A 15,182-nucleotide genomic window follows, 5' to 3' on the forward strand; every position below is an offset into this window, starting at 1 on the left:
TTGAAAATAAACATGGCCATGAGAGGCCATGTTGATACAGTGGTTTCAACATGGCACTGGTGTTTGATTACTAATTTACACATGGTTCATCATGTTGTGGTTCTCTCAGATTTAAGCTGAGACCTATTACAGTTGTTGCCATACTGTATGCACATACAGAACATACACGCACTTGCATATACAACTGAATGCTATTAGTTGACATTGTAAGTTTTAGGGAGTCATGTGCATGCAGCATTTATAATAAAAGAACAGACACTGAATCCAGGATTTCCTCAACCTTACGTCTCGATGTCATTTTCCGGGTCACAATGCACGACACAAAACGTGTATCTTTTCCTCCTAGGTGCTGCCAAAGAAACTCAAGTCATTCACTTCTCCTCCCTGCTTTCTTCTTTTGTCCTTTTTTCTGTAGTTTTATGAAACGTTGGCCAGAGTGATGAACTCGGACCAGGAAAGGCCGTTCGTGTGCAACGCTCCTGGCTGTTCTCAGGTGAGTGTGTCGAGACAAAACAACGCAACACAACACAATGCGTGTGCATGTGTGTACGTAGGTACCTGCCTGTAATATGAAGAGGTATGCACTGAGGAGGCCTGAGGAGTAAGTTACTGCCTCGCGCACAACGGAGAAACAGAGTAGCAGGGAACTGAGTGAAACACATACTGTAAATAAAACCACAGGTGTAAAAATACCTATAGAAGAACAAGCTGTTTGAAGTCAGACTAGGGCCGATGCTTTCTTAAAAATCAGTCTTTAAATGGAGAATAAAAATAGTTGTTATTTTATGTTAAGGCTTCAGTTGTCTGGATTATTAGAGAGTATTTATCGGTTGCTAGAACACATCTTTGTAGATATAACATTTATGCCGTTCTTCTTTTCTTTTTTTAAACAGCGCTTCCCCACGGAGGACCATCTGATGATACATCGACACAAACATGAGATGACCCTTAAGTTCCCCTCCATAAAGAACGACAACATGTTATCAGGTGAGTTATGCGTGCATCAATGCAGACGCTCTCACGAGGAACTTGCAGTTTGTTTGCTGGTGTGAGTCGGTGACTCATCCACACCCGTCTATCATCAGAAACCTTTATGGCGCGTCTATACGAGTTGTTTACAATAAAGTAAATCGTTTGACACGCGTCATCTTAAAGCTCAGTTCTGGTCGGCGCGCACCGCTTCAGCAAAATGCTGAGGTGCTGACGTGTGAGTGGACGAGGGAGGGAGAGATTTTTTTTGAGATGGGGGTTTGAAGAAGCCCCAGCTGACCTGCTGTTCTGCGCATTAATCTAGCATTCAAAGAAACACCAAATCGTAGATTGTGTGCTGCATATCAGTGTCAACCCAAGGCCAATCCATAAGTATAGATCTTCATTCCTAGAAATGTCCCTGCCGCCACACTACCCATCATCTCGTGTGAACTGCTCCAGCCAAACCACTGAGATTGTGTCTTCTTTATTATTTACACTCAGTGGACAGCAGGATCAGATTTTTCTAGGCTGGGTGTCTTTTTTCCCCTGGTGTCTGAGTTACAACTGATACCTTGAACTCAGAATAAAATGGCCAGTGGTTATACTGTACTCTTAGCTCCACCAACTCAGTGTAACGTCCCACACCTAACACCAAAATTGTCTACTTTTTATCTTTTAGCACTACAATTGATGACCTAAACCTCACCTCCTTCTATATCTGCTTTTCATTGCATCATATCCTCAACGGAAAACTGACATTACTTCATTGCTTGTTTTTTTTTATAAATCATATCTCTGAAAACTGGAAAGTATAACTCAAGTAGAGCTGTATTTTGGGTACACAGCTCATAATGAAGTTTTTAGTGAAATGGCAGTCGAGCGTCAGAATGGATAAACAGACCATGAGGTATGCTTTTAGCTCTTGAAACAATCGTGATCCTGAAATCACCTTCAACCGTCTGAAACCTGATCTGTGTGCACCCCCCACAACGTCAAGTTGAATACCGCAGCTTGAGTGAGCTCAAAAAATGAGACCCCCACCCGGTAGGTGGGATCTGTTCTGTGTCAGCTAAAATGGGGCTGTCGAGGGAAGCATCTCTCCCTCACTAACTAAAGTAATGCTTTTAAAAACATATTATTTAACAACCATGTACATGATATCATTGACAGATTTCCATTATCTTGCTCACAGTGTTTTCTGAGGTACACATAGATGAATAAGTCAAATAAATATATATATGTATGCGTGTACGTAGGTATACAGGCATATACTGTATGTATATACACAAACAAACAGAAAGACACTGTAAAATCAGGTGGTCAAAAATATATTTGGTTTTATGCTGTATGTCACGTTGTGTATGCAAAATTGCCGTAGCTCTGGTACAATGCATTCTATATTTATATGTATGTACACAGTGTCATTGTTTTGCATGCGGCACTATATCTTCTACTCTTGCTCTCTGGTGAAGTAAGGACAGCCTGACAAATAAAATCTAATAACAACAGTGGTTGTTGATTTTATAGCTAAAACTTGTAAAATCTTTCTTTGATTTCCAGACCAGACGCCCACACCGACACGTTTCTTGAAGAACTGTGAGGAGGTGGGATTGTTCAGTGAGTTGGATTGCTCCATTGAGCAGGAGTTTTGCAAAGCCCAGGAAGAAGAAGACAGTAAACAGGTACTGCAGGGCAGAGAACAAAGCATTAAGCTGAAAAAAATAACAGATAAAACCAAAGCCACAGCCATCCACATGGGTTAGGTGGTCGTCAACTTATCAGGTGCTATCATCAGTGATGTCACTCACAGCAGCCCACGATCTATGATAGTACCCTCTTAACCAGCTAAAAACACCTAGACCTCAGGTAACCACACTCTGCTCAGTTGTTAAAAAAAAAAAAACAATAACCACAAAGTGTTTATACACCTCAGATATTTCTGCCATATTTTGACTCTGCTTGATTTACCCATGTCTCACACATCCAGTCGGTGTTGTGCCCCAGACGCCACACTCTATGTCCCCCATCTGTTGTCTTGTCAACACTGACAGACAAGTCTAGCAGGTGGAGATTTGTCATCCACCACAGGTGAGAAGAAAAGAGATCAGGTTCTCCACCTGTAACTTCAAAAAGTTCTCCAACCATGTCTTGGGGAGGGAGTCCTATTTCTTCCCAGAAATAAAGACAGACCCCTGAGACAGCTTTTTGGCAACAATAAAAGGCCTGGCCAGACAGTCTCGCATGTGAGCAGAGTCACAAAGCTTTGACTTTTGACAAAGGACGTGATCATTTATGCATTATAGATATGCCCTGAGGCACCTTCACCAGAAACATGGGTGCTAGTCAAATCACCACAAGACAGACTGCTTATCTAATGTCTGGGAAGATGTGCAGTGCATGCTGTAGTTTAAGCTGTTGTCTGGGTGGCTTGGCTCTGGAGCTTGCCTGTGCTCAGGTCATCTACGTCTAGCCTGCCCAGCCTCTGTGGTTTATGATGGGAGGCTCTGCTAAGTCAGCAGGAGGCGAGTTAGAGCAAGACTCTCTGGCAGTGTGCAGCACGATAAGAAAGATAAAGCAGGGAAGCATTGAAACTTAAGTAAAACAGACTCTATCAATGTAAAACAGTTACATGTTAGACAAATTTCATCTATTCTTTTTGTGCTCGATCATTTCTACAGAGGTGGTTGTTTCATTGTTGACTCATTGTAAATAACATCAGCATGCTGTTTTATGTCATTACATGTATTGGTGCATGCATGAATTTGAGTTAGGTGAAAAGAAAGTGTGCTGCTAAAACCCGGCCCTAGTTAGACTCTCAATGTTTCCCCAAAACAACTCAGAAAAGCCTGTAGATGAGGTTTACATAGTTTCCTCATGGAGCCCAAGGCCAAACAGTTGCAATGCTTGAGTCATAGTGAAGAATCAGACACTGTCAGCAGATTCCTAACTTTGTATACTCTGCTTGCATCTCTTCCTCTTTTGCAGAACCTCTCACTGCATGGCCAGGCAGGCCAAGGCCAGCACCAGCAGTCCCACTCACGGATGGGGAATCATGACACCAGCATAGTGATCCAGCAGGCTCTGCCTTCTCCTCAGTCCAGCTCCGTCATCACTCAGGCTCCATCCACGAATAGACAGATAGGGTGAGTGAGCCACAAAGCTAAATTAATCTTATGGTTAACAGGTACAAATGTAGGTTTTATTAGACTTGCAACACATGTTATTTTTTTTATCTCTTTCATATATGTTCATTTCGGTTTTGTTACTATGGGGTAGAGGAACCGCCGAGAATTGCTGACAGACTGAAAATTATCTAACGTGCAGTGACGAGAGTGTATCCTCTCACCTCAAGTGTGCCCCTGTTAGAGTGACAGCCTAAGGCTCAGCCTGGTCCCTTTGTGTCCGTGCCGGCTGTCATCTCTTGTTGTCTCTGAGGTAATGTCAGTGTTTTGTTACATTTGGATCAGTGTGTGTGGGTTTGGCGATTCATGTTTTGCTGTTCATTCAGTATTGTCCCACAGCAGAGCATGCCAAAAGAGGGTCCCAGGGGACAGGATGAGGTCATTGTCGAAGCCCCAGCCGTGACCGTTTTTACAACGGTTTAGCATTTCATGCTCTAAAATAGTTCTTTTCAGAGTATGGGAATGTCAGACACCTTAGAGCTCAGATTCTCTGGTACCTTCGCAATCAGAGACAACACATTATCTAAAATCGTGCTACTTCATTATTATCATTAATGTTTAGTGGTCAAGTATTTCTTCCCTTCAGGTTTTAAAACATTTTTCACACACTCATAATCAGACCCTGTACTGATGACCCCTTTCTGCAGTGAGGCTGTGTGGGGTATGGAGCTTATCAATTCTGCCACCTGTTACGGGCTATAAGCTCTCTGAGCCAAATTCATTTTGTATATATTTATCAGTAAAATAATAATTTTTACACACATTTATACACATTTCCCACTATGAGGACACCCCACTGACCTCATTTGTTCCCTATTCCATAACCCCAACCACCTTCAGACTTGTGCCAGGGCTTTGTTACTGTAAACTAGGCCTGTGGCAAGCTAGTCAGACAACGAGATGGCTCAGTGTTGGCTTGGGCTGGGCCTGTGTCGAGGTTGTGCTGTGTAGATTTACAGCTTGGGGAGCTAGTGAATATTGGATGGGAGGCCCATCACTAAGCCTGACTGACACCCCATCAGGCTCTTTGTCAAGGACAGGGATGGAATTTCATCCCCTTGGAGGAGCAGCAATCACTGCCAGTAACAGAGACTTTGCTGGGACTGCTTCACCTGACTTTACCTGTCAATATAAACTCTGTACCTCACTAAAGCACAGACTTACCACTTCACAGCTCTTCGTGCTCACAAAGCTTTCCCCGATTTGGTCAGAGAGACTGGTGGCGTAATATCTCACTGCCATTAAAACACATGATTTTAAAATCAGAGCTGGTATGCCATGTGGTGGTGGTTGGAGGCCACATAATTGAACCGAAGACCCAGCTCCAGTTATCTGTCACACATTATTTGAGGCAACCGCTGAACAGCAGTTGTATGTGCTGAAACTGCAGAATCGTCACTTGTTTACTGGGACGGTGGAATCCTGACACATGAATAACATGAGTAAATTCACACGAGAGAAAACCGATCTGGAAATGTTCACATCAGCAGGAAAATGGGCTGAGGAAACCCCTCCACTGTAAAGCAGTGCTTCCACAGGAAGCCATTAGTGCTAACCAAAGTCTCCGTGCACCGGGTCCCTCCACAGGAACTTCCTACGATCCTGGAACTTCCTACGCTCCTACGCTGGACATCTCAGAGGCTAGCCGAGCTCTGTCCTGATATAGTGTCAGTGCTTCCCTATCACATACTGCATGTTTAAGTAATCGCATTAAACGACCACAACTGAAGGCATCAGTATGTTTTGATTTGCTGTGTATTTGTTAAGAAAAGACCGTGCAAACGTTTGCATTACATTTTAATCATTACAAAAGAGACATTTAAAAAACAGTTATCCCTGGTAAGTATGGTAATGTTTTAGTATGTGATCATTGTAGGCCTATAAATCTTATAATCTTGACACACTTTAAGGAGCTCTGCGGTGAATATGTCTTTAAATGAGACAAAATCACCAAACAAAATCAGTTTAATCTCACTTCCATCTGCTTCCCCAGTTTGTTCCTCAACTCTTCTGAGTGCATGGCGTGAGCATCCAATGAATTAGGATAACAAGTCATTTTCATTGCTCCACAATGTTTACTAAAGAGCTTTGAGGCTTGGAATCAATTAGGATTGGCTTTCCTCGAGTCCATTTACTTTAGAATTGAGCTGGGCCTGCAGCTGTGAAACCTGAGGACCTCACTCTCTCTCTCCTTTTCTCTCTCTCCCTTTGCTCTGAGTCCTTAAACAAGGTCTGTGGGGAGCTGCACTGACACAAACCAGTGTTAAAACCAGGCATAAGGAACAGCCAGCAGATCTTAATGTCACGGCTATCATTATCATACAAAGGGAAGCGGTGTCCAACAGTGCCGAATGCTCTCTGCCTTTCAATTATAAACATCTGGTGCTGAGTTATGTCAGAGTTAAATGCGTTGGACATTACTAGTCAACCATGGGAGATACAACATTTTTTGGAAACCTCAACCTTTTGACTTGTAAGTGGAGATCTGTGCGTAGATGGGTGTGGGCACAAAGCATTATTTTGGCTGAAGTAGAGGAATTCAGTCCATTTCTTTCCATTACATCGCACAATCAACCTGAACACAGCTGGGTTAAGTGAGGAGTGATTAGAGCACAGATGTGGTAAAATATCCAATCATCAATTTATGGTGATGTAGTATTTAAGGACTTCTCAGAATGCTGGTCGTTATAGCAAAACGGGTGCTTTCATTCAACATGGACGTTCGGTTCATAGCTTAAATTAGCAATTTGCAAGAAAACTGTGTGAACCTAAAAGGTGCAATCCTCAAAACCACTGACTAATGATGTCAAGGAGTTTTGGTTTGTAACCACCCAACCAACACATTTTTTCCTGGACTTTCAAAGTAGAGAACTTTGTGCGTCATTACTTCTCTTTATTTGTGTGCAAATGTGACATTAACTCTTATTTTTCTTGTCTGTTTGCCAGAGAGTCTTTGTTCCCTTTTCTAGATAGAGGATTTATCTCTAAAGATATACGTATATCGTAGGTGATGTCCCACCCTGGGCGTATTGTGTGCAGCTTGGGTTGTACCATCATCGTGCAGAGCTTTGAAGGAAGTCAATTTGTGGTTTTGTTTCCCATGCTGCTTTAAATGCACATTATATTTCACACCTCAGGCGCCCAGCTACTTGGGGGGTTAAGGGAAGTAGCACAAATAGATTTTGGTCTTCGTGCCTCCGAAGACCAAACAGTAGGGTTTCATGAGCGTCAGGTGGTAAACACATATTCACTGTGAACTTCCTGCATGTTTGCAAGGAGATTTGCCGATTGCAAGCTGATGACCACAGAGTCAAAAATTTACTGTAGGTTGGTGATACCTGCCATTATTTCATTTTGTTGATCAGTATACGTTATGATCATAATATCAGTTCATGATCAAAGCCAGACATATGCAAAAACAAATGCAACTCATGTGTAAAGGCAATCTGTGCATCCTGTCACTGTATTTTGAACCTGATTTAACATTCAGTGCTGCACTGACTTTTTTTAAAAACAAATTACATTTCTGTAGTCCTATAGTGCAGTACAGCAATTAATAAATGTTAATACATTGATGCTGATAGTTTTGACACAAGGATGCACTGCATATGACATTGTTAAATACTGCATAGCACGTTTTCTCAAGCAGGTATTAAAACAACTGTGTGGACTTCTATATGCACTGTGCACGACCAGAGACCAGAGAGAGAGAGAGAGAGAGAGAGAGAGAGAGAGAGCGAGCGTTATCGGCTTTCTTCGGACAAAATTTGACCTCATGAACTTCACAGTTTAAACAAAACGTCTTTTATTATTGTTTATGATTAGATTGCATTAACAAAGTTGTGATAAGGAGGGAGGTCCATCCTGGCTGCAGAAGAGTGGGACCTCTACAAACTGCTTAGGTTGCCCTCATGCCCCGACTTCACAAATATTCTTCTCCACTGTCAAGAATGTGTGTATAAATCGCAAGGTTAGTGCATGTAGAGATAGTTGGCAGGCAGAAGGGGAAATAAGTAGATTAAAGGTACAGAAACGCAAAGGTATGTATATACAGTAGTGTAATCAGTTACAAAAAAAGAAGAGAGAGAAAAGTAGAGAGAGAGAGAGAGAAAGCAGGATGTACATCTGACCTGAATTAAGATGAGCTCATTGTGTACTGCAATGGGTTTAATAGTGCGTTTGTAGAGGAACGCCCAGACTCTGTTCCCTCTCATTCCAGCGGGTCTGTGTCATCCCTGCCCCGGGGCCACCACACATGCAGGCTCCTGCACGAGCAACTCACACACAGGGACGTGCCTCACAGCTTTGGGGAGCGCAGGGATCACGACGTGGGGAAGTTTGGAAGAGGGGGATCAGAGGTGGACAGAGGACAGAAAAAAAAAATGGGATCAGAGGTGGATGGAGGAGAGGAAGAAGGTATTAGGAGATAGATGGAGGAGAGGAAATGAGGGATCAGGAGGGTGTAGGAGAGAGAGGCATCAGATGTGGAGGTTTCATATTAGGGTGGAAGTTAGTCGGGTGGAGGAGAGGATAAAAGACGTGTCTGGACAAGGAAAGGAAAAGGTAGATCATGTTTTGATGAGAGAGTGAAAAAATAGCATCAGGCGAATGAAGATGTGGGGAAAATGTGAAATTATGAAAGGAAAGATGGAAAACTGATTAAGAGACAGAGAGTTTAGGTTGCCATAGAAGAATGGAATCAGGTGGCAGGATAAAAGGGAAAGAGTTTGTTAAGGAGGAAAGGGCATACAAGCTAATAAAGAAAAGAGAGAAAGATATTGTGTTCTTGAAAGTGGAAGGGGCAGTGAATGCCAGATATTACACCAGCAGTCAGGTGCTGCAGATAGATGCCAGGTGAACTTGTAACAACATGACACAGTGGTTGCTGGAGACTTTTTCTGATTCACCGGTGAAACAAATGTACCGGCATGCTTTTGATGAAAGTGAAAGACAACTCAGTTAAGCTGTGATGAGCCAACGTCACCTGATGAATCAAAACAGAATCATATTTGGTGAATAAATACCTTAACGCTTACGCTAATTTGACCCAGAGTATCATTCACCACCATTCCTCAACTGTACTTTGGCATAGCTTAACGCAGCTTGAGGCATCCTAATGTGAGGACACCCAATCCCAGATCCATCCCAGCGAAGCACCCTCCCAGCATCCATCCCTTCTCTGGCCTGCTAATAAAAGTCAGCTTGTGTCGTAACCCATTACGGCTGATTTATTTGATCAGATTCGTATTATTTCCTCAGTCCAAACCCCATGGCACTCTCCTCCCACCAGTGATTAAAGGCAGTAAATCAGGGGCAGGTCCTGTGTAGTGTTTACTCAGAGAGCCAGGCAGCTGCAAGCTGTTTGAGGCCCTTGTTTCTCTCTCTGTTTACCTCCGTTCCCATGGCGACTGCACCACCATCTCCCAAACGTCTGGAACTTGGCCCTGGGCTGTTTTGGTTACGTTCAAAAGTTTTTAGCTGCTGTGTCTACCCAGAGCTTGCAGTGACTTCACCCAGAGAGGAGTGAGCGCAGTGATGTTGGACGAGTTGAGGAGGGAAAGAGAGGGAAAAGTGAGAGGAGGAGAGGAGGGAGGGACGAAATCTCGGGGTAGGCAGGCACAGGGTGGGGGGAGGGCGAAAAGCCAAGAGCATTACATCATTGCTGGAGCAGAGTCAGAAAGGGAAGGATATGAGTCAGTGGACTGACTGCACCTCTCTCTCCCTCTCTCTCCCTCTCTCTCCTTCTCTCTCTCCTCTTGGATTGTAGCCAAGCCCCTTGTGTTTAAGTCCCCAGTACTTGAGCTGTTGTTGGGACCGGGACAGTTAAGTTTAGAGTGTGTGCATTCTGCAAGATTTGCAGCAAGCAAGTTCAGAGAGGCTTGAGGTGAGGTGTGTGCACCGTGAGGGGTCCAGAAAATAGTTATTGGGGGTTAACTGAACAATGAGGGGTTGTCAGTCCTGCTCCATCCGGAAGAAAAACATCAGAATAACTGAGAGTAATAGCCTATCCAACAAGAGAGCATATAAAAAGTAAAAGAATAATTCAGGAAGGGAAGAAGGTCTAGTAATGATGTCATGGTGGGTTGGGGGTGCTGTGGTGGTTCTTGGGCGGGGTTTGTGGAGGAGAGCTGGGCTGAGAGGAAGGCACTCAGTAATGTGAGAGTGCAGGGTCAGGGCTGCAGAGTGTCTACCTGCTCTCCCCTGGGGCCCACAGCCCAGGCTATTATCAATCCCCTCAGTGGAGCCACAGCCTGTCATTATTCACTTACACACACATGTTCACACACAGCTTAATGAACGTTCGCACACTGATAAATGCACTTATTCAGACGCAAACACTTTGAAGATGCTGTACCGTCCGGTGAGTAATGAATTCGGAGGCCGACAACTGCGAACACAACAAGCAGAAGATGACTAAAATAAATAAACCTAAAGAGAGAATCATTTATCGCATATGGGCAGAAGAAAACCTGACAACTGAAGCTGAAGTTATGCATTTTACTAAAGCATGCTTACACCGCATTTTCGTCACTGAATGCTCTATGTATGTATTAAAAACTGTAACAAGGTTCAACCACAAAGAGTCTTTGTTCAGTGTGAAAAAAAATATTTGGTCATATAAATATAGGGGACAGATATTCTCATTTTTGTCATTTGCTGTTTTACTAATCTTTTAACGCCACTGAAAATGGAATTCAAATAAAATATTTGTCACGTCCACATCAAGAAATGAGCGGAAACTAGCATGCTCTTTCTAAATTCATTCAGTGCTTCTTGCGGCGTTAAATGTCTTTATTTGTCAGCCGAGTTTGCACCAAAAACCGTGTTAACCTCCAGAGGAAGCTCTGTCAGATGTTGGTGTTGTTTTTCCTCCCGCTGGTCGAGCGGTTTGTGTTTTGATGTGTGTCGTGGTGACGGACACAGTGTTCGCGTTAGCATTACTAACAGACAGGTGCAGAAGTACAACCTGTACCACAGGCTTCAAAGGAGCCTTTCTTCTCGGGAAAGTGAGAGCTGAGAGACTGTGCTGTGTCCAGTGCTTTTTGACTTTGTTTTGTTTATTATCTGTCTGCCACTGGTAGACTAAGCACTGCAACTCTAAGCAACTCTTCTCCATGGGTCAAGCGTGAACAAAATCATTATTATATACGTATGAATATAAAAAAGTAGTAATTATATAAAGCACCAATTATTTAAATGACCGGGAAGACACAAGGAGGAAAACTAACTGTGAATCAGCCAGTTATATTGAGGCCGTTAGGTTGAAATGTGAGTTTTTCACAGATACAATTTATTTTCGCTCTCAGTTTGAAGCAATAACAAAATAAATCACCTTTAAAAACTCATTAACAATGTGAAACGAATCATCAGGCAGTCATTACATGGGGATAAAAATCCAGAAAAACTGTTTTTATCTACAAAAATAACAGCGTGTCACTGCCACGTGACTCTTATTTCATCCCCTCGAATGCTGGCAGAGTCCAAACGTTGAGTGAAACTGTGTTGATGTAGTGCGTAGCTGCACTGCATACCTCATTTTACTTTCATGACTTTTCCCATGTGGAAATGTTTGGATTCGCGGTGTTGTTCAGATGTCATACGTGCTGTTAAACGAGTGTGATTGTGATAAATTGGGATGTTAGACAGGAATGACACACAGTCAGGATGGTAATGGTCCTGTGTGTATGGAGCAATCTAAAATGTCTGGAGAGTAAATGCACATATTTAGGTCTGGAAAAATACAGGTATTTATTCAGGTGGGGGACCGTTTGCTCTGGTACCCCCCCTCCATTTGGCCGTCAGTCCTTCACTGCTCACTATTACGGTAATCCAGGCCATGATGTGGTCAAATGCTTCTTGTTTGCCCTAATTTCTAAATGCTTGAGGAAATGGAGCTTTATTGACTGGTGAGTGGCAGCATTCACCCTGATGATACTGATAACTGGAGAGTTATTGATTCTTCTGTGGCAGGTTATTAAAGAATCATGTAGTCAACACTGTTTTTCTGGCTGAAGGAATTAAATAGTTACTGCATGTGTGTGGGTGTAGCGGCGCCCTGCAGCTGGGAGTTGGTGTTCTTACAAGCACGGATTTGGTGGCAGTTGTTTAAATGATGTCACCGTGTGCAGATGTAGTGGTCCGAGTGTTTGGATGGCTACAGTCCCGGGCCAGTCACTGAGACAGGACTGCTGTCAATAGTTAAAGCTTAGCCGGGGTCTTTGTACATGTGATTTATTGATGTGGCCGTGAGTGTGGATAAGCCTGTTGGTCCGCGCGCGCTTTTGTGGTCACTGAAGGAGATTTTCCCCACAGGGCTTCCACTTCGGTCCTGCACATCTCATTCGGTTGTTATGACAAATATTATTCATTTATCATCACTCACATTATTACTCATGCATTGCACTTCACAGACTGTACTTTTGCAAAGTTCACCCAAAGACTACAGAGATGAACTTAAAGTTCAGCATGAGTACACGCAGCAGCATGCCGTTGTTTTTTTATTTATTTTTTTGGTATTTTTTATTCTGAGCTGCCGAATCATGAAGAATCGAAGGCAAAACAAGTTGGGGAAAACTGTTGTTGGAAATAACACAGATGTGAAATCTGTTGCATTGCTTTCAAGATGCAAGAGCAGATGTATTTAGCAATCTAACTTTGTTAAATTACAATAGGGCAGAATAGTTCTTGTCAGTGTAATGTTCTTTCCCAAGACTCTCCTTCGAACATGGTGCCGTAGCCAACACACACATTCGTGAAGTGATTGTGATGAACTACACTTCACACCAGAAACATTAAAAAAATAGTTTGGATAATTCCCCTCTCTGGGACTTTGTTTTAGGAAGTGTTGGGGGTCCATTGAAAACTCCCTTCGGTGTGATCAGAAATATTTTCTCTTTTGTACCTTAAAGCTCACGGAGAAGTTTTTAATTTTAAAGGACAGGTTTGGTGTCAAAACAAAGAATAACAGTGCAAAATCTGATATTTGTTGTGCGTTGTTGTGTGTCCTTTCAGGCCCGTCCCTGGATCTCTGTCCTCGCTACTGCACCTACGAAACAGACAGAGACAGCCTCTGCCAGCCTCCATGCCTGGAACTCTGCCAGACCCAACCATGCCTGGCTCCTCTGCTGTGCTGATGCCTGTGAGTACCACAACGGATTACAGAGCATATTCGCTCTCACACACAGAAGCAGAATCAGTCATTGGTGTGATGACAGTCTACTGTACATTCTGGCTGCACATGAACTACGTAGGTTTGCAGTTTGGGATGTTTTCTGTCACCGTTAAAATGACTTAGGCGCAGTAATCACGGTCGTCATCTCCTGTAGAAGTGAATGATTGTTCCTGCGCGTTTCAAATATAAACTTTATTGTGATTAAGCCAAACAGATTTAGAAGAGGCGCATTGTGTAACAAGACATGATAACAAGGCAGAGAAGGATTCTAATGATATAACATATGTTCTCAGTGTAACATAAGACTGCCCGTGTTTATGGTGTAGAAAAATCCCTCCCATGTTTATTAAATTAAGAGCTAAGCGATTTTGGGGAAGATTGACGGTTCAGGAAAGGGGTGCAGGTTTGGGTGATATTTTTACACAAAACACACTTACCGCAATTAAGGTTGTGTGTCAGGTTCTAGACCTGAGTCTCTGTGGACCCAGAAGAGAGGAGGGCGAGGGGGTCCGGCAAAAGGGGGGTAGAGAGGGGCCGTTTCTTATGAAGACCACCACACCAGCCAGGGTTAAGCAGCTGGGAGGCCACGTCAGCTCACGCACACATATACGCATGCAAACGCTCAAACAAAGGTTTCTTCTTTCCTGCGTATACTGCACGGTGACCTCTACTCACATTATCACCTCGCGCAGGTGACACATTCAAGTCTCAGCTGTGAGACATGACCATGGTCAGACAGTAAGCACATACAGACAGACAGACAGACAGACAGACTCAAATGCATTTGCACAATTAAAACTCACACCTCATTGACCATATTAATGCATCCTGCAGCTAGAATGGCTAAGGTTTTTTTGTCTGGCAGACACTCATCACACTATTATCAGAAACACGCATACCCGTGTTGCACGAGCTTCCTGTGTTAAGTCCCTCCGTGCTGGTTTCCTGTTTTAGGTCAGCTCCTGTTATCATCACACAGAGCTGTGCACAGGGCAGCCTGTCATGTGAAATCAGGCTCTCGTGCGCTCTCATCTCATCTCCCATAGTCTGCTGGGTGGGAAGATAAGTCTCACACTTTAAATGCTAAAGCTTTGTTTGTGTAAGCAGTGATGGCATCTCATGCTGACGTGAAAAATCTGCACAAAGAGGATGGATAGTGTAAGATTCAATACTTAGTGATACAACTTGTATGCAAACTAAATAATATTTGTATATCTACGACTGTTTAACACTGTTCCCATGTTGTTGGAATCTTCAGATGGAGAGACAAATGTCCATGGGCTCCAATATGATGGGCATGCAAAGCCCCGCCCACAGCAGCTCCTGCTCCTCCACTCACATTCCCTCCATGCACTCAGAAGCCAAGCTGGTGAGTATACACAAGTATACGCATGGACACATATATGCACACATATACACAAAAGCACACACGCAAGCTCAAAGTGTTGCAACTTTCTTTTCCACTGGACGGTGCCAGCAAAGCTGTACTCTTAGGCCTGTGTGGATTTCATCATTTGGTGTGTAATCAAAGCTGTGTCTGAACCTGCCAGTGCAGCACTGGAGACTCTGGCTGGAATAATGGGCCCTTTATGTGGTTGTGGCTCCACTGCCCACCGACTGCCTGATGTATATCTTAATGTACAGAACATTTTCTGTAGGTCCTGCAACTTGTTAGCACTGGTTTAACACAGCAGGGAAAAAATCAAATGACCTCATCCTTCACAAAGCAGGCAGTTATAGCAAAGGGAATGAGCTGAGAGAGGAGAAAGCCCAAAAGGAGACAGGTTTAAGACTGACAGAAGAAAAAGCTCTACAGAAAGGGTATTCCACTTTGTTCTTGACTTTGCATAATAGTA

At 43.3% G+C, this 15,182-nt stretch overlaps 1 protein-coding gene across 2 annotated transcripts in view; it reads left to right on the forward strand.

The window, feature by feature from the left end:
• Window positions 1-15,182, forward strand: part of creb5b (cAMP responsive element binding protein 5b) — a gene marked incomplete at its 3' end in the record, with an annotated part of 37,741 nt that overhangs the window by 10,151 nt on the left and 12,408 nt on the right. Inside the window, exons 2-7 of one of the 2 annotated variants that reach the window (XM_084556770.1) lie at window positions 416-493; window positions 894-987; window positions 2,533-2,654; window positions 3,958-4,115; window positions 13,167-13,293; window positions 14,585-14,695. In XM_084556770.1, the coding sequence (XP_084412896.1) occupies window positions 440-493; window positions 894-987; window positions 2,533-2,654; window positions 3,958-4,115; window positions 13,167-13,293; window positions 14,585-14,695 (666 nt within the window). In that variant the 5' untranslated portion in view covers window positions 416-439. Of the gene's footprint in view, window positions 1-415; window positions 988-2,532; window positions 2,655-3,957; window positions 4,116-13,166; window positions 13,294-14,584; window positions 14,696-15,182 lie in introns of those variants that run through there. The other variant, XM_084556769.1, reaches the window with a different exon arrangement.

The sequence above is a fragment of the Chelon labrosus genome, assembly GCF_963514085.1.
Source record: "Chelon labrosus genome assembly, chromosome: 12".
NCBI lineage: Eukaryota > Metazoa > Chordata > Actinopteri > Mugiliformes > Mugilidae > Chelon > Chelon labrosus.